This window comes from Diachasmimorpha longicaudata, chromosome 3 (assembly GCF_034640455.1).
Source record: "Diachasmimorpha longicaudata isolate KC_UGA_2023 chromosome 3, iyDiaLong2, whole genome shotgun sequence".
NCBI classification, from domain to species: Eukaryota; Metazoa; Arthropoda; class Insecta; order Hymenoptera; family Braconidae; genus Diachasmimorpha; species Diachasmimorpha longicaudata.
The window spans coordinates 308,534-333,038 of NC_087227.1; the positions used below are offsets into that span (position 1 = coordinate 308,534).

Below are 24,505 nucleotides of genomic sequence, written 5' to 3' on the forward strand. Positions count from 1 at the left end.
CCACACTTTCCGAGTTCCCATTGGTGGATGGGTCTAAAATAGGTACATCCGCAAAGAATGGTACAGGAAGTGGCGGCCATTTTCCCCAGAAGTTTCGGGGGTAGGGCCATCTAGAATCGCTGTAGGGAACTGAAAAAAAGAATTTCTTTACCTATTGAGAAAATTACCGATCGGAGAAAGGAATGCGAATGTCCTCTATCATAATTTTGTTGTAACAAAAAATTTTTATGTTTTATAGATGGCGATAGTAATCCGCAAATCATCTTTCAACGTTCTGTCAAGGGATGCTCATCCTAAAATACTAACGAGAATGTGCATGGAAGCTATATGCCCCGTTTTTTCAAATAATTAATTAATTGTTAATGAATTAATTTATTGTATCGATGATGGTTATTCACTCTTTGAACTTAATCAGATATTTTTTTCGCAGTGCTCTATAATATTTCTTATTATTACGGTTAATTATATATAATTGGACCAACCTAAATTACCGGTGATGGAATTTAAAATTTAACAAAATAATAAATAAATAGTTGTTCATTCGATTATATATAATTAACCGTAACAATAAGAAATATTATAGAGCACTGCGAAAAAAATATCTGATTAAGTTCAAAGAGTGAATAACCATCATCGATACAATAAATTAATTCATTAACAATTAATTAATTATTTGAAAAAAACGGGGCATATAGCTTCCATGCACATTCTCGTTAGTATTTTAGGATGAGCATCCCTTGACAGAACGTTGAAAGATGATTTGCGGATTACTATCGCCATCTATAAAACATAAAAATTTTTTGTTACAACAAAATTATGATAGAGGACATTCGCATTCCTTTCTCCGATCGGTAATTTTCACAACAGGTAAAGAAATTCTCTTTTTTAGTTCCCTACAGTGATTCTAGATGGCCCTACCCCCGAAACTTCTGGGGAAAATGGCCGCCACTTCCTGTACCATTCTTTGCGGCTGTACCTATTTTAGACCCATCCCGATTTACCCAACCCTGGTTCCAACTATGTAACTAGGGGGAACTCTAGCGCCAATTCAGGAATGGGGAACTTGCATGCGGCCCAGCAAAGAGGATCAAAGAGGATCAAAGAGGATAGACCAAAGTAGAGGCTCAGTTCTGGGGGTTTGACTGACGCCAGTTTCTCCACGTTACCGACACGATTTCACCCCCGAGGAGACGGGGCGCCACGAGTCCTACTGGGGTATCTGCATATCGGCCAAGCGGGGGGGCTCCGTTCGTACTTGTTCAACTGTACAAATGATCAACTGTACACAGAATTTTCAAACGGTGAGAGCACCGTTTGAAAATTCTAAAATTCTAAAAAGCTAGGCTGTACATGTGGCGCTGGGTCCACATGTACAGCCTAGCTTTTTCTCTCGACAGTTGAATCCCTGCACAGTGGTGCTCTCATCGTCTGAAAATTCTGTGTACAGTTGATTATTTGTACAGTTGAATAAGTACGAACGGAGTCCCCCCGCTTGGCCGATATGCAGATACCCCAGTAGGACTCGTGGCGCCCCGTCTCCTCGGGGGTGAAATCGTGTCGGTAACGTGGAGAAACTGGCGTCAGTCAAACCCCCAGAACTGAGCCTCTACTTTGGTCTATCCTCTTCAAAGAGGATAGACCAAAGTAGAGGCTCAGTTCTGGGGGTTTGACTCCTCCCCCCCGAGGAGACGGGGCGCCACGAGTCCTACTGGGGTATCGGCATATCGGCCAAGCGGGGGGGCTCCGTTTGTACTTGTTCAAGTGTACAAATGATCAACTGTACAGAGAATTTTCAAATAGTGAGAGCACCGTTTGAGAATTCTAAAATTCTAAAAAGCTAGGCTGTATATGTGGCGCTGGGTCCACATGTACAGCCTAGCTTTTTCTCTCGACAGTTGAATCCCTTCACAGTAGTGCTCTCGCCGTCTGAAAATTCTATGTACAGTTGATCATTTGTACAGTTGAACAAGTACGAACGGAGCCCCCCCGCTTGGCCGATATGCAGATACCCCAGTAGGACTCGTGGCGCCCCGTCTCCTCGGGGGTGAAATCGTGTCGGTAACGTGGAGAAACTGGCGTCAGTCAAACCCCCAGAACTGAGCCTCTACTTTGGTCTATCCTCTTTGGGTATATCAAATTTACCTAACCCTACCTGATTAAACCTATTTAAACTGATTTAACCTTAACTGATTAAAACACTCACAAATACTCCAAAATGTCAAATGACAGTCAAAAAGTTGAAAAACAACCATACAAATATTGTTTTGTACCATCGTGTGCGAACTCAACTGTGTCAACACCGAATAAAGTGTTTATAACAGTTCCTGCGTGCAAAAATATTCGAAAATTGTGGTGTGAAGCCGCAGGTTATTTTCGCCCATTACTGGGCAGAAGTAGCTCCGAGAAGTTATCAACTTATTATTCTAATCAATTATCCCGCTCATGCCCAATCGTTTGAAGGTCCTTTGCAGGTCTATGATAGATAAGAATTATTGTTTGATAGATCATCGTTTTTTTAAAATGAATTTTTCAAAAAAATGAAATATTTCTACGGAAGTTATCATCTTTTTTTTTTAATTTGGCCCTAGAATGTTGAATGACCGCTCAAACGATCGAGAATCGTTTGCAGGTGATTGATAGATGATCATCAATCCCCTACAGAACACTAATTATGAATTATTGATTAAAAATCATTTTGAGGTTACTGAGCTCAGCGGCGGCAGGGTAGGGAGGTCGCCATATTGCATCCAACAGCTGATTGCTGCTGCCATTTTTATGCGTAGGAGAATGTTATTCACATATCTATGCTTCTAATTTTCTATTATGTTTATTTAATTCATAACCAGTTTGCATGGCAACCGATTGAATGAAATGGATTATTCGAAAAGCCACTAAAAATGGATCAACGATAAGCCTGTATACTTGTTCATTACCAATTATTTTTCATTGACGTTCTAATTTTTCCGTCATTTTTAGACTTTGATTTTCAGTTGTAGTATAAAATTGCAATATTGCTTGATATCAGAAAGCTGTGAAGTGGCTGATCGACGAATAGATAATTATTTTCACATGCTGCCTATTTCTTACAGATTATATGTCAAGTCTTTTGAGCATTTTGCATCTGGGGAGCTCGAGAGGATTCATAGTTGATGAATTTTGCTGAAGATCTTTCCCAGTAGTAAACTAGATGAGAATTTTTCTTTATTTCAAAGATAAGACTTGAATAAATTTTCTAATCATTATATTTTTTTATTGGAAAACAAATAAATATTCATCTTTGATAGAATAACTTTGGTAAGTGATATTTTTTTTAACATGCTTAGCAACTCATTGTACTTTTTAAAATATAAACTAATCCAACCAGTTCAACGAATTCTACATCTGATGTCATTTGGATGTTTGGCTGCTGGTTGTCGTACAACCACCACTTTCCATTCACTAAACAAAAGGCCACGTATCGGTCATGAAATGCACTGATGACCCCAGCAATTCTGCAACAATTTTGAATAATTGTACATTAGAAACCAAAGGAATAATATTTGAATGTAATTGATGTAAAGTAATACTCACTGATACTGATCGCCCATTCCAATCATTTTAAATACATTCCCCAGCAAACACTTAGTTGATCGCTTCAAATGAATGAATAGATGAAAATTGGGTTGTCTCTACATTGCATCTGCTGCTACAAAGAGGCGGGCGACTTTGCACCTTTTTTAAAACTTTATGAAACTCCAGAGGTAAAAGTAACTTGTTTGATGTGATCAATGGTTTAGGAATATTCGGCTCCAAGATCGAAATGGGTTGGATATAGCTCCCACAAGTAAAATCATACTTTTTCCATTGGCTCGGTTCATTAAAAAGACAATTCCTCCAAACATTGGCTGGTGTACCACATACTTCGATTTCTAATATTGGAATGTCATTCCACATTTTCTCAGTAGAATAACATACGTCAGTGTCACGAAGAGATAACAATATTTGCGCCCTGCTCCTGTAGATGAGATCGTGAGTTTGATTGGAAAGAAGTTGTTTCGGAGTAGTTTTTCGCCATGCCTCAAAATGCAAACCGTCAGCTGTTGGATACAACATGGCGACCTCCCTACTCCGCCGCCGCTGAGCTCAGTAACCTCAAAATGATTTTTAATCAATAATTCATAATTAGTGTTCTGTAGGGGATTGATGATCATCTATCAATCACCTGCAAACGATTCTCGATCGTTTGAGCGGTCATTCAACATTCTAGGGCCAAATTAAAAAAAAAAGATGATAACTTCCGTAGAAATATTTCATTTTTTGAAAAATTCATTTTAAAAAAACGATGATCGATCAAACAATAATTCTTATCTATCATAGACCTGCAAAGGACCTTCAAACGATTGGGCATGAGCGGGATAATTGATTAGAATAATAAGTTGATAACTTCTCGGAGCTGGCAGAAGTGACATTTAACAATGTAACCTCTACTGTTTGTTGACACCGGCTGACGTTTAGAAAAATATCAGTGCTGTCATCTAGCGGCTGCAATAAGAAACCGGCGTCACCGCCTGATGACGTCACGAGCGTTAAAAAGTGGTTCAAAATTATGCAATTTTCGATTGATTGTTAAAAAAGAACTGCAATGAGTTAGAATGCATTTTTCATTGGAGAGTATTCCATAGGCGTTAAACTATTTATTAATACATTTATTTCTCAAATCTGGGCCGCATGCAAGTTCCCCATTGAGATGAAGAAATAAAACCAATGCCATTCGATTGCTCGTAAAATTCTTCATTAATGATGGTGGTTTCGTTTCTTAATCCGAATTACGGGGAGAGACATTAATTTTCAAAAATGCAGCTTGCCGCACACCAGTTCTCGGCGACGTCAAGCGAGAATACCCAATAACCCCCCAGGATTCAAAAATTCATTTCTCCCCCTCTAGTTGTGTGCGGGGTAGTAACCGTGATGATCAACTGGAAGGAAAAATCGAGTCTTCCAGTTTGATCCTTCCCTACGGTTGTAAGTCGCAGGTATACACCTTGGTGCGGCAACACTGTCTCCTGCACTACTACTCCTCAAAATTAATTCCCAAGCAGCGATGTTCTTGTTTATGTGAAGGGAATAAATAATCTAATGTAATAATTAAAGATTTTCTAATTATTTGTGAACATCAAATTATGTCATTGAGATTATTTATTCCCTTTACATAACCAAGAACATCGCATACATAACATATATTAACATATATAACATATATGTTAACATTTTTAACATATTTTTTTTTTACGTCAAAGTAGTCCCCAACAAAAAAAGGTAGTTCACTGGTCGTGGTGATAGCGGCTGTTCATGTTGTCTGAGATAAAAAAATCGAATGGATTATTATTCAGTAGATCTGCGGCTATCGTCCCTACCAAATATAATCAATTTCATTAAAAAAAAAATATCGAACTTCAAAAAAAAATCACGAAAATCTTGTTCTTTTTCGTTAAAAATCGTTTAAAAAAAAATATGAAAATATTTTCGAAAATAAACAATTCTGGTAGGGACGATAAATAACGATATAAATGAGTAGAAGAATATATGTAAATTTTAAAGCAATCGGTTGAATACTTTTTTTTCTAGAACCATGACAGTTTCAGAAAATGATGATTCGAGAAAAATGCGTTTAAAGTTTAAAGCCTGGTAGACAGTCGCTTACGACACGTCGGCGACTATGAGCTGTAACTTATCAAATATTATGAATTTCGGGCTGAATTTTTCACAGCATGTTTACAATAGGTTTTACTGTCAAAATATTTTTTAATAAATCGATTTTTCGCAGTGATCACATGAGACTAACCCCTTAAACGGCTGCGCAGGCGTTGTGAATATCCGAACGGCGGTGAGAGAAGCTTTTCCCTTAAAGCGCCGATTACACCAGATTCGCCCGCGGTTTAAAAATTGATATTGCCCGCTCTAATTGAGATCAAGGGATGAAACCAGCGTCATTCGATTGCTCATTAAATCTCTGATAAATGACGATGGTTTCGTTTCTTCATCCGAATTAGGGGGAGGGGGGATTAATTTTGAAAAATGCAACTTGACGCGCATGAGTTCTCGGCGGCGGCGAGCGAGAATATCAAATAACCCCCCACGACTGAAAAATTCATAGCTCCCCTTCTAATTGAGAAGAAGAAATCAAACCAACGTTATTCGATGGCTCATGAAACCTTAATTGCCCATAATTTAGCCATATTTCATCCATTAGTCGCAGAAAATAGAAAGTCCAAGCGCAGAGAGCCACTCGAAAGATCCCTCGCTAATTATCAAAATTATATCGTCCGTCCTAATAAATGTTAAGTGCGCCTTTCGATGGGCAATTAAATTTCCCCCCAATCAAGCCAAGCTTCATCCCTTAATCTCACAAAACTAAAATTCACAAGGAAAATCACGCTGCAGTGCACATTACCACTGAAGTTTTTAATTTTTATTCACCTTGACCTGATCGGACAGAATTTAATTCTTCTCGGAACAGCGTTAGTTTCATTCCTTAATGATTATTAAAAACAGAGAGATCATTTTTTAATGAACAGACGATTTTTCAGGCAGTCCACCTCGCGCCGAAAATCGACGGTGGCGCGTTCCACCGCTGGGGTCATTACTGGCGTTGACATCGGGTCACCTGGCTCCCCCGGTTCTCAGCCACTACTATCGTTTCTTTTCTATCGTTTTGGCATGTGCACCTGCATTAGATTCTGAAGTAGGATAAAATTAAACATATTACACAGCATGGCAAGTCGGCCTTGTTTTTCTCTCTTTTTACAAGAAATATTGTGTGGCTAATGAGGGGGTCGCTGTGTCAAATCCAACACATGGCTAATTGTATGTTGGAGCATGAAGAAACCAAAAATATTCTGAATGTGGTGAGTTCGCCTCGTTTTGTTGTTAAAAAAAAAATAGAAAAGCACCAAACTCGCCGGATTTGTGTGTTTGCTCGTTGCTCAAGCCAGCGTATGTATTTTGATGCCATTATTCATGTCGAGGGGTTCTTCTTTTCCGTTAAATAATTAACTATTAACTTCTACTTTTATCATTGAAGTTGAGTATCAAACAAGAATTACCACATTATTGTCTTCATAAATTTTACCTCAAAATCATCTCTTGTTAGTGGCTAGGCCTAAAGCCTCAGTGAGAATAAAAAAATTTTGGCCCAATATCCATTTATTTCAGAAAAGTATTTATTCTTCCAATATGGCAATATGGCATTTCGTCAGTCATTACTAGGCAATCCTCATCCGGTCTTAATTATGTCAATTATATTATTTCATAACGTACCCTTATTATTATTCAGTGAGCTCCTTCAATAATTATGAACGTTAAAACATTGATTGAAATTTTTTCTTCTGAAAAATTAATACCTTAATTGTCTTAATTAATAAATGAATTCATTAATCAACATAGTCATCCTCAAGAGCAATTAGATTATTATTATTGAAACCTGAGTAAAATCTTTTGGAAATGACTCAATCCAAGAAATATAATTTTGGAAAAATAAATACGTTTGATGATGTGAATGTTGGGCAAAGGTAATTTGTTGGTTTTTTCAATGCTGTTACGAATGCGAAATCCAACAATGAGAGAAAAACTTTAAATGAGAGTAATAAATCCATGGGAAATGCCAAGAAGAAGCGACTGAATTGATAATTATGGGTTTCATGGTACAATACACTCCTGTATTGCTACCGGTCTTACAGATTTTACAAGAGTTCAGCTTAGAGTTGGATTTTAAATGTCCATGAACGTTTTTGCTTCTCTTGAGAAGTATTTAGGATTCATTTAAACGTCCATCCCTAGCACGTTTCAGTTACTTTTCTTAACACGTGGACAATATTTTTCACTAGATCTCTGCATTGCATCAGTCACGCTAGTGATTCCATGCAAATGTACAAGTTCCTTCAATGTTCATATCGAGACCTGGCTTCGATTCCCAGCCGGGTTAAAGAGGAAATTTTTCCTCTCTAATTCTAAGTCTTTTTGAATTTGTCATATGGAGTATATAAATTTAATTAAGTGGGAACGCGAGCTCAATGAGGAATTGTCGCATATTCTTGTTCAATAGTTGCAGAATTATTTGATGGTATTCATTAATTATCTATTGCAGGTCGGCTGAGGATTCATTATTCCCGTACAATCATTATTCACGACTGGCAGTATCGACCTGTGGTATTCAGAGATGTTGAAAAAAATAATTTTGGGCTTGAAAAACGTCACAAATTACTTATTCTATTATTGTTTTTAGGTTGCCGTGGGTCCCATCAGCTAAATTATCCTAATGAGTTAATCAAAAAGTGTAAGAGTGGAGAAGCTATGAGGTTGATACCTTTGAGAATGTAGATCGACCAAATTTGAGATTTCCTCTGCATACAGATACCTCTCTCAGCATAAGTCTCATGGTATATCCAGTGGTGTGGATATTGACACCTAGCAGCAGCACTGAAATATTATTTTTGTCACTGCTGCTACGTTTAGCCCGTGTCAAAAAGTGCCTTTTTTGTTACTAGTAAACAAAAAATGGCACGGAGGGGCTCCGTTCGTATTTGTTCAACTGTACAAATGATCAACTGTACAGAGAATTTTCAAACGGTGAGAGCACCACTGTGCAGGGATTCAACTGTCGAGACAAAAAGCTAAGCTTTATATGTAGCGCTGGGTCCACATGTACAGCCACATTTTTGTCTCGACAGTTGAATCCCTGCACAGTGGTGCTCTCACCGTTTGAAAATTCTCTGTACAGTTGATCATTGGTACAGTTGAGAAAGTACAAACGGAGCCCCCCCGTGTAACAGTAGCATCACCGCTATAATTTCCCCAACATTCCACTAGTGAAGCTCACGTTCCGCGGGAATAATTCAAATCATCGTTTTAATGTCGCGCATCTTCTAAAGAAATAATTAATGTAAATAATATATATATATAATATCATAAAAATTAGAAAGAACGTGGAACAGAGTTGGGGATTTCCCCAGTATATAGACACTATAATGGCCCCGAACTAGCAGATGACAAATAGTTATGGTTTAATTGCTTCAAGAATAAATTCAATATTTCTTTTATTCTTCCCAGCACTCTGAAATCCCGTCATATAATTTCCACTTTCCCTTCATACGTTCATCCCGCCGTAAAAGAACCACCCCGAGTGAAACCCTACCAATAAAACCATTTCCAAGCTTTTCTTAATGAGTTCCCCGATGCCATGAAAACCCCAGTCCCGGCCAGCCATCCTCCCCTCATCGAGTCGCCTAGTTCCTCCATCTCCCACGCTAGCTCCTTCCCTCTCCCTAACTGTCTCATCGGGGCCTACTCCACAGGGACACCCTCAAGGAATAAGTGCGACCCAAGGGCAAGGTCCGGCCTCTCAAGATAAACTATTATCACGATTGGCTCCCTACTACGTTTAAGGGTTGTAACTTTAATTTTAAGATAGCGTAGGAGTAACAACTTAAGATTTTTAGCGAAATTCGTGAATTCAGTTTCCCCCAGAGTTTGAGAAGGAAACACGTTTCTAAATAAAACGGTGTTCTAAATAAAATTGAAAGTTTATTAAAATTATTCGAGGGGAGTATTCCTAAAATTAAACCTTCCCGCTTCCAGCGAGCAGAGTGCCTTAGCACTCCACGGGGAACTTACCCGCCCTCTTCATTAAATTACTAGCCGGAGAAACCACATATAACAAACAACAACAACAACACATTGTTAAAACTTTATAATTCTACAGGATGTGTTATTTAGGAAGAGAGAATGCAGTTGTAATGTTTTTGTCATTTTAATGCCTTATACACACAAATGAATGTGAATGACGAAATAACAAAATGTTATCCGCCTGTTTATGAAGACCACCTTGTCTGACTTTGATATTCACATAAATCGTAAACTGGGGGGGCTCCGTTTGTACTTGTTCAATTGTACAAATGATGAACAGTAGAGAGAATTTTCAAATGTTGAGAGCACCGGTGTGCAGGGATCCAAGTGTCGAGACAAAAATGTGGCTGTACATGTGGACCCAGCGCCCATGTACAGCTTACCTTTTTGTCTCGACACTTGGATCCCTGCACACCGGTGCTCTCAACGTTTGAAAATTCTCTCTACTGTTCATCATTTGTACAATTGAACAAGTACAAACGGAGCCCCCCCTAAACACTTGTTGTGATGTCCTGCGGCCTGAATTTCATAGATGGCACTATTAATTCACCATTTTATCCGTGAAATTTGAAAATGCATTACGATGAATTAGGATGTTAAGATAGGGTCCAGCTAAGGAACAATGAACAAGGGATGGAAAATCATTCTACAAATGTGAAAAACTATGCCGTTAGTCTTATTCTAATAGTTATTCTAGATGTAGAAGAGACAGAGTTCATCCCACACCAGGGAGCAGGGGACCAATCGTGGCCTTGACTTTGGCGATGTGGTTGGTCTTACACCTCCGTGATAGCTCAAACTGACCCAACCCCCACTCTCGATGCTACGCGACTCGAACAAAGGGGCCTCACATATGGCTTTTAGAGAATGATAGAAAATACTTTAGTTTTCCTTGAGGTACATTAAACTGTCTCCGGGAAATATTTCATGTGTTTAAAAGAGAGAAAGAGAGAGAATTCACCCGATAATAAAATGAAGATTTCGAGAACATTCGAACTGAGGAATTCGTCTCGAACTTTCCAAAACCTTGGGTTGCTAATCCAATCAAAACAACCCTTGGCTATATAAAGAGACCCAAAAACAGACATTTAGCTCACTTATTCTCAAATAGTTCAACGGTCAACAGTCAACAGTGAATACGCAATTACGCCAACAAGCAATTCTCGATCGAATATATTTATTCGCAAGTTAGAACCAGACTCAATTTATATAAGAATAGTGTGTTCTCCATAATTATCAACTTGTATATCACCAATTAGAGCTAATCGCGAGGGTAACTAATTATCAGTTTTTGTTACCAAATTCAAATAGTTTTTTTCAACATCCTATAGAGGGATGAAAAATCAGCACGCGCTAAGATGCATCCACTCAACGGACGTTTTAGCCAGTTCAACGTAGATGATTAACGGAGGCACAAATGTTCCTTACTCTATTCCAAATTCACGTAAAACTCAATTCTCAACCGCGTAATTAAATTCTCTAACTATTCGAGTACATCATCAGTGTTACGCGTATTGAAAGTAAGAAAATCACCTGTACAAAATTCCCTCAAAGACGCGACGTCACGCCTCAATTGTTTATAACAAACCAAGTGCCAGGAAATGTTAAAAAACCAGTCTCAATCAGACAGTCGATTACTTTTGCATGCACTGGCAGTGACATGCAGTATCATTGAAAAAAGTGCTCACGCTGACAAACTAATTCGTACATCTTCTCATTAGGGTGAATAAAGTTATGTAAGTGCTTTAAATGTAGTATGTCCGCTCGAGGATCAATCGCGTTTCGATTATTATTTTTTATAGCGTCCAGGCATACTTTAAACCTATTGGCCTTGACTATTTTGTTCCAAATGTACTCTGTCACGTAAACATTATACGATCGATGACACCCACTGGAGGCGGGGCTGCTATAGTCACGATTGACAAGATATTCTTTTGATATCGAACTCTTGCACATCAGTTAAATTATTTAATCAGTTAATCAGTTAATCAGCTAATCAGTTTGCACATCAGTTAATTACCAGGTGAAGCAATCGATGCAGTGGCTCCCTTATTATCATAAATGGTATTTAATTCGGAAAGGTAAGCGCATATGGAGCAACATACAAAGCAATTGTTAGATAAAGTGAGCTAGTCCCGGACCGATTTGTTTCTAATTGTTTATTATAATAACCAGTATTCTTTATCTTTTACATAATGCTCTCCCTCTTACTACCCTCACTGTGAAGCAGACCCTTACAACAACTTCTCTTCAGTCGCCAGTCGCAACATCCATTCTTCTTTGTATTTGACACCTTGATAACTTTTGCATTTTGCTGCGTTTACAATTTGTTCAACAAGATTTATTCGATTTTGTGGTACGTTGAATTTCTTCAATAGCTTCAAAACCGTTTCAGTCTCCAATTTACTCATTGTTTTATGCGTAGCTTCCAGTTCTTTCCTCAATTTTTTATTCGCTCTATTGAGGAATTTGATCGTCTTCTCTTATCTTTTAACGTTTTTCGTCAGATTTCGAACGAATGATTCTGAGCGCTTTGCTGAACTAGACTCATTTTTTACTTTTTGTTCTTCTTTCCTCTTTTCTCGCCGTAATACACTTATTTTTCCAAAGTGACATAGTTGACACTGAATGGATTTGGTGAGCATTACACAGTTTCTATGGCGTAGAGTGCCTCTCCAGTCTCGGCTGGCCAAATTTCCAAATTCGTCAACAATGTTTCTCATCAGTAAACATCCCTTAGACACATTCAATGAGTTAACCTGGCGTATTGTTTCTTCCAGCATCTGGAGACAAGTGATTGTCTGATTGATTCGACACTGAGACTTGTCAGCCTGATTACCCAAGACGTACACTTGTACCTCCAAATCACAATTGACAGTAATTTCTTTTAGTATTACTGACTGCGGCGGTGCTGTATCCTTCTTCTTCATCAGACTCAGGTTCGAGAATATTGTTACACTTTGCTCCTCTATAATATCGTTCTTTCTCATCCATGACAGTGGTAAGGACATCATGCCACATTATTCATCATCAAATGTAAATGGCAGATTGGATTCAACAGCTTCGGAAGTGTTTGACTGACTGCTGAGAGCCAGTTGTGATGTCTCACATGCGGAAAAAGACAGTGTACTCATCTCTCCGAGAGTTACTGACAAGTTCAGCATGCTTTCACTATTCGATGCACGAGAGAAAGAGGAGTTGACATGGATAATATCTTTGACAGAAGCATCTTCTGGTGATTCAGAGGACTGAACGTCTGGGCAGGATAACTGGCAACGAGATACTTCCGTCCATGGCAACCACAATGGAACTGCTCCATCTCGTAATTTTGGCCTTCCAATAGGTCCCTGAGTCGAAAAATGATGATCTCTCGATTTCTACCCATTTTTAATTTTCAATAAACAAAAGAGAAAAGGAGAGAGCTGCTTACCTGACGGAGAGTTTGCCCAGTGGTACTGGATAACTTGTACGTCGTCATCATGTCTTCTCTCAAAAAATGTTTTTCTCTTGCCATTTTTTTCGGAGTTCAGGATCCTTCGGAACAGTAAAACAGTTTGCAGTTTTTATTCATTTGAATTGTATCCAATGTTACACCCAGGAGTCAAACACGCCGGCATTGTACCGACTTAAATTTATTGATACGTGCAAGGCTTCAAGTTGAGTATTTAATACGATTCAATTTTATAAATAATGTCAAGACTATTCATAGATCCGATTAAAATACGAAGCTGCTAGTGGATAATATCGAATTCACATTTTCTGATTTGCGCTGAAAAGATTGAGAGGTTAGGTTGTTCGACAATAACAACGCTCTGTTAGCACTAGCGACGCCTTGTTGACTGGTTCCGCGTGGGCAGAAGTGGGTACCGAGCGCTCTATAGAGATTATAGTTGAGTTGGAGTAGGCTGTTTTGGATGAACAGGAGCACGTTCAAAGGTTCTAAGATTTATTGGTCGTTTTCTGTTTCCAAATTCCTCAAACGCGCTTTCTAAGACTCCATATCTCATACTTTTAAAATTATGGGAATTTTTCTGCTGCGACAACTATACCAAATATTTAAATACATTAAAAATAGATGATAAAATAATTTCATCTAGATAGCACAATCAAGTGATAAATGTGGCAGCCATAGGGACCCAACGCATTCACAAGTCGTCTACGCGACAGTATAACTTACCAGCACATCCCTGAATTGGAGGATTGCGGGGCAACCGCGGATTTCCAATTTATCAACGATATTTTTGAGAAATGCTAGCTGTTGGCCCTGATAACATTGACTACAGGATATATTTTATGGGACGTCGACAGTCGTATTTGAGGCATCAAACAAAATTTGTTTGTAAAACCGCCCAATGATGACTTGCTTGAGGTAATTCAGGATACACTCGACAAATTGAACGCTTGGGAGCAGCACGTCAGAGCTTGGGAAATCCTATGGCATCTATTTCTGATCCAAGACAGCGCTCAAGGTCTGCGTCTGACAGTGGATATTGTGGACGATTTGATGCATGAATACCAGGACCCTTTTGTTTTCACGAATAAAATTAATCAGGATGCTCTCTCCCTCCCTCTCCTCTTACACTCTGTACCAATCAGTAACCCAGCTAGCAGAACTCTACACGTCTTCCATTTATTCTCCACACCCTGCGACTCTCTTCCTTTGCCCTCCTTTTCCTTTCCCTAAACACCATCCCTTTCTTTCCCCACATTCACCACTGTCATCATCAGCCTCGACCCCCTTTTTCATTTTCGACCCTCTCTTTCACTATTTCCTAGCTTCTCTTGCAAGCCTAAAATGAACAGGCTTAACAGTAGTGGAGTGAGAGAGCAGCCCTGCCTCATCCGCCTTCATCCACTTCATTTGTCTTTTTAACTCTAAGCATCAAAATCCATTTACGGATTTTAGTTGCCTAATTATACCAATTAACACTCCCGAAGTGGTTGCTTTCAATAATTTTACTAATGACAAGCGTCGCTTGCGTTTCTCGGACCAGAATTCGAGGGTTTCACCTGTTCTTTCAAATCCTTGCAATTTTTCTCCACAAAATGTAAGTTTTTCTTTCTGTTATCAAATAATATACTAATATTGAATAGTTGCTTATAAGTTTTTTATTCTTTCGACCAAACAATATAAATTTTCAATTTGAATAATAGAATAATGTTCTTTATTTTCTTTAGTGTTACAAACAAGACATGTGTTTTACACCTTCTCCACTTGCTCCGTTCTTAATTTACACATTCAAGAAAAACTATTTATATAGGGTTTTGGACATGACAGCCCCCGCTCAGAATCATTATTGCAATCAGTTGAAATTGATTTTGAGGAGTGTCTGCAATTTCGCATGATTAGGTGTAACTTGACCTGGTTGGTTTCCTGTATCTCTCGTATTCATTTCAGCTATTCTTCGGGTAAGGAATACCGTTTGCTTTGTTTCATTCGGTCGAGGAATCCGATCAAATTTCTGCTGGCTTGCAGAAATCGTCCGGGGTAGTTGGTTTCCGTCACAGTTCCTTGGTACACTTTATTCAGTTTACTTCTGTCTTTCTTCGTGACAGGAGTTTTAGTATGTCTTCGAAAGCCCGTCGTATTCGAAATGCTCCCGGGGAGTTGAGAGTTTTGTTGTCACGGTGTGATCAGCCTGGACCGGATGGTGTGCAGGTGTCTCCCGGTCTTTTGCCATATGTTGATATGGTTTTGGGGAAGAATCCTGATATTTTTAAGTTGATCAAAATTTTGAATGAGCAGTTTTTTGGAGGTGGGGTGCGTGGGTACACCTATGTTCGATCTAACCGGAGGAAGGACTGTTTCAGTTATACGAATTTTACAACGAAAATAGTTTACTTGCAAGAGTTCCTGTTTTCCGCTGGACTATGTAGATCAGTGTTAGTTCGCAAGCTCTTGCATGAGATGATCCACGCGTTTTTGGATACCTCTGGCGCGGATAGAAACGAGAATTCTGAACATGGGCCGATTTTTAAGAAAGAGGTGACCCGGATAAACAGGCTACTAGGATGTGACCTTATGGATGACAGTGACGTTTCTTGGGATAGGTTACGGGTTTTGAATCTGGATAAACTTTTTATCTGTAATAAATGTGGGAAGAAAGTGTTTCGCGTCTTATCTCGCCCGCCGGGACCTGATGATTTTTATCCTTGGTATGAGAGTCATCGAGAGAGATGTGGGGGTGCCTTTATTTTGAGGGTAAGATGCTCTTTGTTGTTTTTATTTCATTTTTGCTATTTTGTTTCGAAATTAATCATCGTTCTTTTTCACTGGTAAGTCCGAAAATATAGATAATTTATTTATTTTAGCTCAATGGGGTGGTCTGAAGTTTGGAAGGATGATTGGGGGTGAGGGAGTCCTCCCATAATTTTTGGGACATCAGGCCATAGCATTACGAGGATCTTGCGCATCGAACGAAAGTATTTTTGGGACTGTCAGCCGAAAGTTGGCCCAGTATTGGCGATGTTTATGGAGAGTCTATCTTTGATTTCGGAGTGTTTCTGTTGTATGTCACGAATTTTGAATATGTTTTGATCGTATTGATTCCGTTTGGATTATTATAGACATTTTCTGTAAAATAAATAGTTTTGGTCGGTGGCTGTGAATTTCCTCTTACACATGTTTCTTTCTATTCTCTGTTTGTTGAGTAAGTTTATTTTTCCCCATTTCTAAACTTATCCAATTTTTCTTTTGATTGTTATTACTTTTATTGTTATTATTATTATTGTTATTATTTATTTATTCATTTATTTATTTATTTATTATTATTATTATTATTATTTTTTAATATTTTCTTAGATGTAGTTGATGGTTACACCCGACCTTTGAGGTGTCTCGGATAGGGTGGTCTCTTGAATGTCTTTCGGATTACTGGTGGGAGTGCTGGTAGTGCTGGGGCGATTCTTACGGCAGGCATGCTGATGGTGCCCATTGGTACCTCTTCGAATCGTTCAATTGTTGGTCGATTCTGGTTTTTGTGTTGTTGTTCTCTATTGGTTTTTGTCTTTTTCCTACGGCAGCAGTAACTTAACAGTGGTAATATACTCAACGCTCCCTTATATGCCACAATTCCTGCGATGATGGTGGCCACTGAGAGAATTCCCGTGATGCTACAGTTTGCGGCTGTGAATATACGATGCGTATGGATTCATCGAACATCTCGGAGTTATCTATATCTGGGATAGCGTGATGTTCAACTTGGGTGAGAATACCCATTTTCTTTGGTCCGTCACCCAGACTTGGAGCCATTGCAGTGATATTCATAGTTATAGGTATACCATGAATTATTGGTAGTTGGGATTCGATGAGGCCGGTCCCTTCTAGTATGATGGTCTTCGTTTCTGCCAAGCATCTGCTGTTGAGGTGAAGTATTCCTGTTCCATTGATGATGATCGATTCAGCCTCTAGACCCTGGCATGTTATCTCTAGCCTTTCCGGTTGTATGGCTGAGTATAACCATCCCTCGCTGCCAATTAATTTTGTCCATTGGGTGTCCAAGTTATTGCTCAGGCGTATGTTACAATTTTGGTATGCTTCTGATGTTGGTTCTAGGTCAGCGTTGGTGAGGAGTTGATATTCACAGCTCGAGATTGTTCCTGGTTTTCGCAGTGGTAGTCCTTTGGGGCAAGCTAAGCAGTTTTCTAAGGGGATACAGGTTCTCACGTAGCCTTCGTTGGTGAGGGCGAATTTTGGACTCACTTTTGATGTCATAATATATTCCTTTTCGGGTTGGATGTATGCTGTAACCGTTCTGTACCCTTGTACGGTTTTGTGTGATTTTGCATCGTATGATTTTGAATAGATCCAGTGATTCCCTTGATAGTAGGGGTATATTCAAAATTACTAGGAATTTTCTTTTGCTGTAACCTGTTTCTATCTTGCTTATCAGGGCTAGGAGGGTTATGTCCAGTTTCTCTTTGCTGATAGGGAAGAGACTATCCTCTGCAACCTTTTTTATTTCTTGGGCAGCATTTTTAATCTGTTCATTATTAATTAGCATTGGGTTTAGCTTCCCATGTTTTGCTTCTTCGACTGCTTGCACCACTTTGTGAGTGGTTTCTGGGTATTTTCGGGCGCCATACTCTACTTCGTTTGCTATTTGCGTTAGATGTTGCAGGTATTCCAAGGAGTTGATGTGGGTGATCATGTTATTTGATTTATTTGCTAGCTGGTCCAGCTGTTCTTCCGCTTGTCTCATCCTTAGAATGTTCTTATTATTGATCATTTTCATTGAACTTATCTCAGCTTGAATCAAATGCGTGGAGTTTTCGATCAAGTGTGTTATTTGGCGTTGATCCTGATATAGTCGGTTAATTTCTTTTGTAATATGTTCATGGTCGTTGTAGTCCATTGTTCCAAAAACTTTTCGGGCAATTGTTCCAATGAACCCAAAAAACGGCGCTCTGGCTGATCGTGATGGTGCTTGCATGTGCGCTGGGTTGGATTGCAGAACCTGTTGTCCATGTTCCTGGATATGTCGGAGCTCTTTTGAGAAATCATTCATTTTATCTGGTCCCAGTGCTTGGTGACAATTCCGTTGTTCGTGGTAGGCAATACAGTCTTTGTAGGGTTTCTCAATCATATTCTGTCCGGGTAATGGTTGACCCGATAACCCTGCTAGATCAATGATCAGCATTAGTCGCCAATTCCTCCGGGTTTATTCTTCTTATTTGATCAATTTTCTCGTAATAGATTCCAGGATTATGTGCAAGGGGATCTTTTCGATAGAGGCGTTCTGGTATTGCTGTTTTCGTCGGGAAAATTATACTTCAGATTATAACAATTAATGGGATGCCTGTCATCTTGTGCCCTGTTGTGATGGATCTGAAAGAGTTGAAAAAGTTGGGATCACATATCTATATATTTGTCTGTTTTTTTTTTTTTTTTTTTGGCAACTTTGTTTCGCATTAGGTGGGCGCGTAGATCTTCGATCCTGTCTTAGCTAGTTCATCAGCTCTTTCGTTTCCATAAATTCCTTTATGCCCAGGTGTATATTCAAATTGGACCTCCAATTGTTGAGTCAGAGTATCTTCGGGGAGTTCCTCGGGGTCGTCATCTTGTTCTTCCATTAAAGATTCTGATTCGATTATTCCTTGATTCAGGCCATCCAGTTGCTCTCTTTCTTCAAACACATCGTCCTCCATTGGTTCTCCTTTCAGAGAAATGTTCACTTCATCAGGTCTCTCGGTGGATCCTCGGGACTCTTCTGTACCTTCGGAATCATTATTTGTCACTGTTGAGGTGCCACAGTGAGAGTATTCCTTTTCTTCTTCAGGGTGAATCATTTCTGTGCTATCCATTCCCGGTTACGAATTTTCTGTGACGGAGGGGGTTGGTGTTTTTTCGAATATTGAATCATTCTCTATTTTCGCTGAACTAGGTGTGACTGTTGTTGTGGCATCGGTATCGATATTTTCCAGGGTCTTTTCTGGTGTAGCTCTGCCACTCGGTTTTATTCCTTTTTTTAGTGCTGACTGATACTGACGATTGTCTCGATACGAGATAGGTTCTCTCTTACCGGTGGCGAGGTCAGTCATTCGCCTTGTTTTGATTCGTTCTGCTACTGAGCTACCAGTGACTGGTATTTGAATGACCTCAGGTTCCGAGTTGAAGCGAACCCGTAGATTGGGATTCCTCACTGTTCTTGAGGGTTTAAGGTTTGGACGTGATACCTTGGTTGCCGGTAGGCAAACAATGAGTAAAGTTTCTTCAGGCTGGTCGTTCTCCAATGGATTCTCTGCAAATGCATCGGCCAGCTGTGCCTTCTTCTGTTTCTTTATTTCCACCTCGAAGTCAAAGTCGTTCAAATAAGTTTTTCATTTAACTTGTTTGGAGGTGGGATTGCTGGAATCTCGCAGCCAATTGATGGCTGGGCTATTCGGGATAACAATGAAAGGCACTCCATAAATGTAGGGTTTGAACTGCTCTAGCGCATATACCACCGCTAAGCAGTCTCTCTCTGCAGATGTGTAGCGAATTTCAGCTCCTCGTAATGTTCGGGATGCATAGAGGATTGGGTGTTTATCCCCTTCATCATCTTTTTGGCTTAGTATTGCCCCCAGTCCTTTTTCAGTGCTCGATGCGTGCACTATGAATGGTTCGTTCATATCTGGATGATACAGCAGGGAATCTTCCGTAATGGCGTGCTTGAGAAATTTGAAAGCTTCATCATGTTCGGTTTTCCAATGGTACTGGCAATCCTTCTTCAGTAGTCGGGTCAGAGGTTCCGATTTTTCAGCATAGTCTTTAACAAATCTGCGATAGTAATTGCTGAAACCCAGGAATCTTCGAATCCCGTGTTGATTCATTGGTTTGGGCATTTCCACTAATGCTTTAACTTTGGAGGGATCATGGTGAATCCCCTCTTAATCGATGATATGTCCTAAATAGGCTACCTCTTTCATGAAGAATTTGCATTTGTCCGGTTGGAGGGTAAGCCCCTTCTCTCTAAGACATTCAAACAGGTTGTGGAGTCCATGGACGTGTTCTTCAAATGTTTTGGAGTAGACAGCAATATCGTCCATATACACGTAAAGCTCCGTGCCCTTCAAACCTACGAGAGTCTGGTCCATCATCCTCTGGAAGATCGGTGGGGAATTTTGTAAGCCAAACGGCATTCTGACATATTCGTAGTGTCCGTCGGGACCCGTGAAGGCAGTCTTCTCGCTGTCTGCTTCATCCATCTCAATCTGGTGGAAACCACTTGCAACGTCGAAAACGCTGAAATATTTCGCTCCTCCCAGCCGTGATAAGATTTCCGAGATGTCAGGCAACGGGTAGGAGTCTCCGATGGTCTTCTGATTTAAAGCCTGAAAGTCGATCACCATCCTCCATCTGGAGTCCGCCTTTTTCGGGACAATCCAAAGCGGAGAATTGTAGGGCGAGGCAGACGGCCGTATGATCCCTTGCTCTTCCAATGTCTTCCATTGAGTCTTGATCTCATCCTTGTGTTGCTTAGGAAATTTATATTGTCGTTTGTGGATAGCTTTGTTGTCTGTTGTACGGATTTTGCATTTGAAGTGTCTAGCTTTCCCCCGTTGATCTCCCGGGAGGTGAAAGAGATCATCAAATATTCTAATCAAGTCAATCACTTTCCTCCTCTCAAAGGGTTTGAGCTCTTGTTCAGGTAACGCTCGAACAATGTCAGCTGCTCTTGGGTGTAAATTTTCGTTTTCCTCTGGTGACATTGCGATATTGCAAACTGTGACATCGGTCCCAGGGCAGTAAATTTCTTCATCAAATGGTTCTATCCGTTGTGGGGGGATGTTGAGTTCGATGGGATCTTCAGTGGTATTGATGGCTACTGCATAGGCTATTCCGTTTGTGACTGTCACCGCACTTCGGCCTAGATATATCCCTTGAGGTGTATCGACCTTGGGTAAGTATTCAACTTCTAAGTCTGGGTTTTTTATTGGAATTTCTATGACCATGTGCGTTCTGGTGGGAATTATGTTGGGTCCGTATGGTCGGTGATACTCGAACCAATCAATGGGTAGGTTCGGTCTTTTCTCGGTGGTTATTGTCCTCTGGAGATACCTGATGTCTACCTTTTCCTGAATAAGAAATTCTAAGCCGACAAGTCCCGATCCTTGCATTGGTAATTCGCTATCAATTAAGTGAAAGGAGACCTCCGCCCTTAAAATTCTGAGGCGAATCAAACCACAAGTTGGCAATGCGTCTTCTGTTACCCCCGTTAGATACTTCACGATTGGTGGTTCGATCGTGGCACCAGGTTTAATTGCGCGCCGCTCGATGAGATTTATCCCCGCTCCGGTGTCTATCAAGAATTGTTGTGGGTTCCCCACTAAGTTTTTAACTCGTAAGTTAATTCTGGGTCCGCCGCCGGTCAGAGATATCCTACACTCTTTTCTCGTGGGACAACTCGGGACACACATATGCAGAGGTTGTAATGGAGATATGTTGAACGTAATGGTTCGTGTGCTGAAGGATATATGCGCTTTCAGCTTGTTCATCATGTCGTCACCAACAATTGCTCCATATCCGCCAGGTTGGTGAGGTATGATATGGAATTTGATTTTTGCTTTTGGGTGAAGGGGCAGCATTACAGTTCCCAACGATTCCATCACATCATTGGAGAGCCCCACAATTTTGCAAGTCTCTCTTATATCGACGAGGACCTCTGGTTGTAATGACTGTATGGCTATAAGATTTATAGAAGCCCCAGTATCCACTAGGGCACTGATCCCCTCATTGTTCAGGTATGGACCTTGGATCCGGATATGCGGACCTAGTATGGGGCCGCACAGGACCATCTCTTCTATTGGTGTTTGCGGTGGGTGCTCGTCAGAGTATGGTACTGATTTTGCCCCTGGTCGCTCGTCATCGCACCCGCTTGACGAGTCAGGTACTCGTTTAAAGCCTGGATGGGAACTCTAGGTGTTGCAGTTGAGTTCAGGACTTGTGGGTTTTGATTTCCCGCAGCTCTCTGGTGATAATCTGTCCGACCTCGTTCCCGAGAATTATCTCGTGATCGGTTGGGTATGGCGGGCGGTTGGTTCATCTTAAGCACTAGAGTTTGGAGGAACTGCTTTATTTCAGCCAAGTCATCATTTCGTCGCTCACTCCTCTGCTCCCTCCTAGGAGCAGGCTCTTTTGGTGGTTGTGAGGATCCAGTCAAGATTGCAGCTAATTGGTGAAGACTGATTTCAACTGAGGCTCCATCGGCTAAATCTTCATTGGACTGTTGTCGCTCGAGCTAGTGGAGTAGCTCTTGGAGAGCCTGGTTTTCATCTGGTGCCCCTGCCATGGCGATAGCGTTACCTCCGTTGAGGCGGGGTGGGGAGAATGGACCCCTGGATAAAGGTGCTTCCAGGTTCACTGATCCCCTTGACGATCCGGGCGGACGTTTCGGAGGCAGATAATCTTGCAGCAGCGAGGCTACCAGATCCTTGTTGACTGCCTGATTCCTCCCGTCATAGTTAACTTGAAATCCTGGGATTCCATAGCCTCTACCAGGTGTTGGTGTAAAAGATGGAGTGTTACCATAACGTCCCTGGTGATGCTGAGGGACTGCATATCGAGGACTTGATGTTTGTACGTGAGGATACCCCTTGAATGAATGCGGTGTTGGTTCGTTCGCCGACATATCATTGTGTATGCCGACTGAAGGATACTCCGTCACATACCGGTATTGATTTTGATCTTGTATCTCAGGTGCAGGCAAGGTCTTACTCGGTCGGAACTCTTCTGAATCGAATATCCTCAGTACATCGTCAATTTTTTTACATTTCTGCCGTCGTATCGTATCCTTAACTCCAGGTGTTGCATACTCTTTAAACCTGGCCAGAGCCTCATTGTTCAGGTATTCTTCCAGAACACCTCTCTTATTCTCTGTTTCACCTTCGAGTGTTCGCAACCCAAATTGAACCAAAGCTGCCAATCTTTCTAAGAAGCATTCTAGGGGTTCGTTTGCGTATTTGCATAGACCACAGACTTGGTTAACATAATGAGTGAAATCGTATTGACCTCGGAATCGCTTGACAAGGATTTTAAGGATATCTTCAACGGAGTTCAGGGTTTTGTTCGCTACAGCGAACTTAGCGGGCGGTAGAAGGCATTTCAGTATCTGAAGAATGTACTACTCTTTCCTACCATTTTCAGTAGTAATCGATGATAGATTTGCTCTAACAGCTTATTCAAATTCATCTAGGAAAGCGTGTTGGGAGGTACCAGAAAAAGTTGGTATACTACTAGCGATATCTCATGCTTTAATGTAATCTTCATGGTTCCCGATAAGCTGCACTCTGGCATTTGAATCACCTGTATAGGTCATATTGACACAACTATTAGCCATCGAAAAATCGTTTTGAAGGAGGTCAGAAAAATGTGTGTGATAGCAAAATCTTAAATAGAATTTAGACTACATCCTTCTTTCAAACTTTTGAAATTATTGCATTTGATGCTGAAAATATGTATTGCTTAATTTTCGAGAGAAAAATAGAGGAATGAATTTTCCAATAGGATCAGCCGAATTTGTTCAAAAAGGAACAAAAGAATTCCTACTCTAGGTAGGAAGGAGTCGACCTCAAAAAAAATTTAATGAATGATTGCAAAGGAAACGGAATTTATTCGATATTTGAGGAAAATTCTTTAATATAAATTTGGCGGTAAGAGTGAAAGGAAGCCTAGAACGGTCCTACCGACTGCGCCATGAAATTCTAGCTGTTATGTCCGGAGACGTTGTCAGCGTCGGAGGACAATTATTGGATAGTAGAGTTATTTCCGGAAAACAAGAACTAGAAATTTTGATATAAAAATATGGAAAAGCTAAATTAGAAATATGGAATGAAGCTGAGTATTTTTATATTTGAGGTTTTATTTGGACGACGCTAGACGTAGTCTCTGATCCTATTATGACTACTTCTTATTCTGTCACGTTCACCCATTCCCTTATAATTAATAAACAAAGTTTGAAAGAGTTTTGAGAATGTCCACAACCACGGAAACTGATGAATTAGTCCTCTTAAAATGCAAGAAAAACCTACTTTCCTACTTTCGATTCAAGGATCCAGTATCCGTGTACACTTCCGGCCGTTTAGCTATTTACTATGATCTAATAGGTCACCGCGCACTATATCGACATTGTTGCGAATTATAGTATGGAAGGCCCGAAAATGCCAGATCGATTCCGGAAAGTAATTTCCACCAAGTCAAACTATCGCTTCGACGGTTGCTTCTAGAGTGATTTCAATTTTGGATTTTGGGGAGCGGATCGGTTCGTGGTGGTTACACGAATTGACTTTTGATTGGCGGAAATTATGGTGTGATTTTCCCACTATCAATTCTTAAAAGGGGATCGACCTGTCAGTTCAGCAATTTTGG

At 40.2% G+C, this 24,505-nt stretch overlaps 3 protein-coding genes and 2 long non-coding RNA genes across 5 annotated transcripts; 2 read left to right on the top strand and 3 right to left on the bottom strand.

Annotated features, from left to right (window-relative positions):
- Positions 1-3,224: 3,224 nt before the first annotated feature.
- Positions 3,225-4,721, bottom strand: LOC135160969 (uncharacterized). The gene is made up of 2 exons (XR_010298665.1): positions 3,571-4,721; positions 3,225-3,491 (listed from the first exon to the last, which is right to left on the bottom strand). It is a non-coding gene; the product is annotated as an uncharacterized LOC135160969 (long non-coding RNA).
- A 1,740-nt stretch (positions 4,722-6,461) lies between these two features.
- Positions 6,462-9,844, top strand: LOC135160970 (uncharacterized). Its single transcript, XR_010298666.1, has 3 exons — positions 6,462-6,884; positions 8,123-8,184; positions 8,261-9,844. It is a non-coding gene; the product is annotated as an uncharacterized LOC135160970 (long non-coding RNA).
- Positions 9,845-12,680: 2,836 nt separating this feature from the next.
- On the bottom strand, positions 12,681-13,210 carry LOC135160139 (uncharacterized). Its single transcript, XM_064116348.1, has 2 exons — positions 13,091-13,210; positions 12,681-13,007 (listed from the first exon to the last, which is right to left on the bottom strand). Exons 1-2 carry the CDS (start codon positions 13,172-13,174, stop codon positions 12,681-12,683), a joined length of 411 nt encoding a protein of 136 aa, XP_063972418.1. The 5' UTR covers positions 13,175-13,210.
- A 181-nt stretch (positions 13,211-13,391) lies between these two features.
- On the top strand, positions 13,392-16,330 carry LOC135160138 (DNA-dependent metalloprotease SPRTN-like). The gene is made up of 2 exons (XM_064116347.1): positions 13,392-15,862; positions 15,973-16,330. The coding sequence occupies exons 1-2, from the start codon at positions 15,227-15,229 to the stop codon at positions 15,988-15,990; spliced, it is 654 nt and encodes a 217-aa protein (XP_063972417.1). The 5' UTR covers positions 13,392-15,226; the 3' UTR covers positions 15,991-16,330.
- A 2,240-nt stretch (positions 16,331-18,570) lies between these two features.
- Positions 18,571-19,983, bottom strand: LOC135161009 (uncharacterized). The gene is made up of 3 exons (XM_064118240.1): positions 19,489-19,983; positions 19,182-19,431; positions 18,571-18,875 (listed from the first exon to the last, which is right to left on the bottom strand). The coding sequence occupies exons 1-3, from the start codon at positions 19,981-19,983 to the stop codon at positions 18,571-18,573; spliced, it is 1,050 nt and encodes a 349-aa protein (XP_063974310.1).
- Positions 19,984-24,505: the final 4,522 nt, after the last annotated feature.

Coding starts and splice junctions, on each gene's coding strand:
- LOC135160139 (XM_064116348.1), bottom strand. CDS start 13,174: ATGGCAAGAGAAAAACATTTTTTGAGAGAAGACATGATGACGACGTAC. Junction 13,008..13,090: donor CTGGGCAAACTCTCCGTCAG/GTAAGCAGCTCT, acceptor TTTTCGACTCAG/GGACCTATTGGAAGGCCAAA.
- LOC135160138 (XM_064116347.1), top strand. CDS start 15,227: ATGTCTTCGAAAGCCCGTCGTATTCGAAATGCTCCCGGGGAGTTGAGA.
- LOC135161009 (XM_064118240.1), bottom strand. CDS start 19,983: ATGCCCAAACCAATGAATCAACACGGGATTCGAAGATTCCTGGGTTTC. Junction 19,432..19,488: donor GCAATCCCACCTCCAAACAA/GTTAAATGAAAA, acceptor ATAAAGAAACAG/AAGAAGGCACAGCTGGCCGA. Junction 18,876..19,181: donor AATGACTGACCTCGCCACCG/GTAAGAGAGAAC, acceptor ATGATTCCGAAG/GTACAGAAGAGTCCCGAGGA.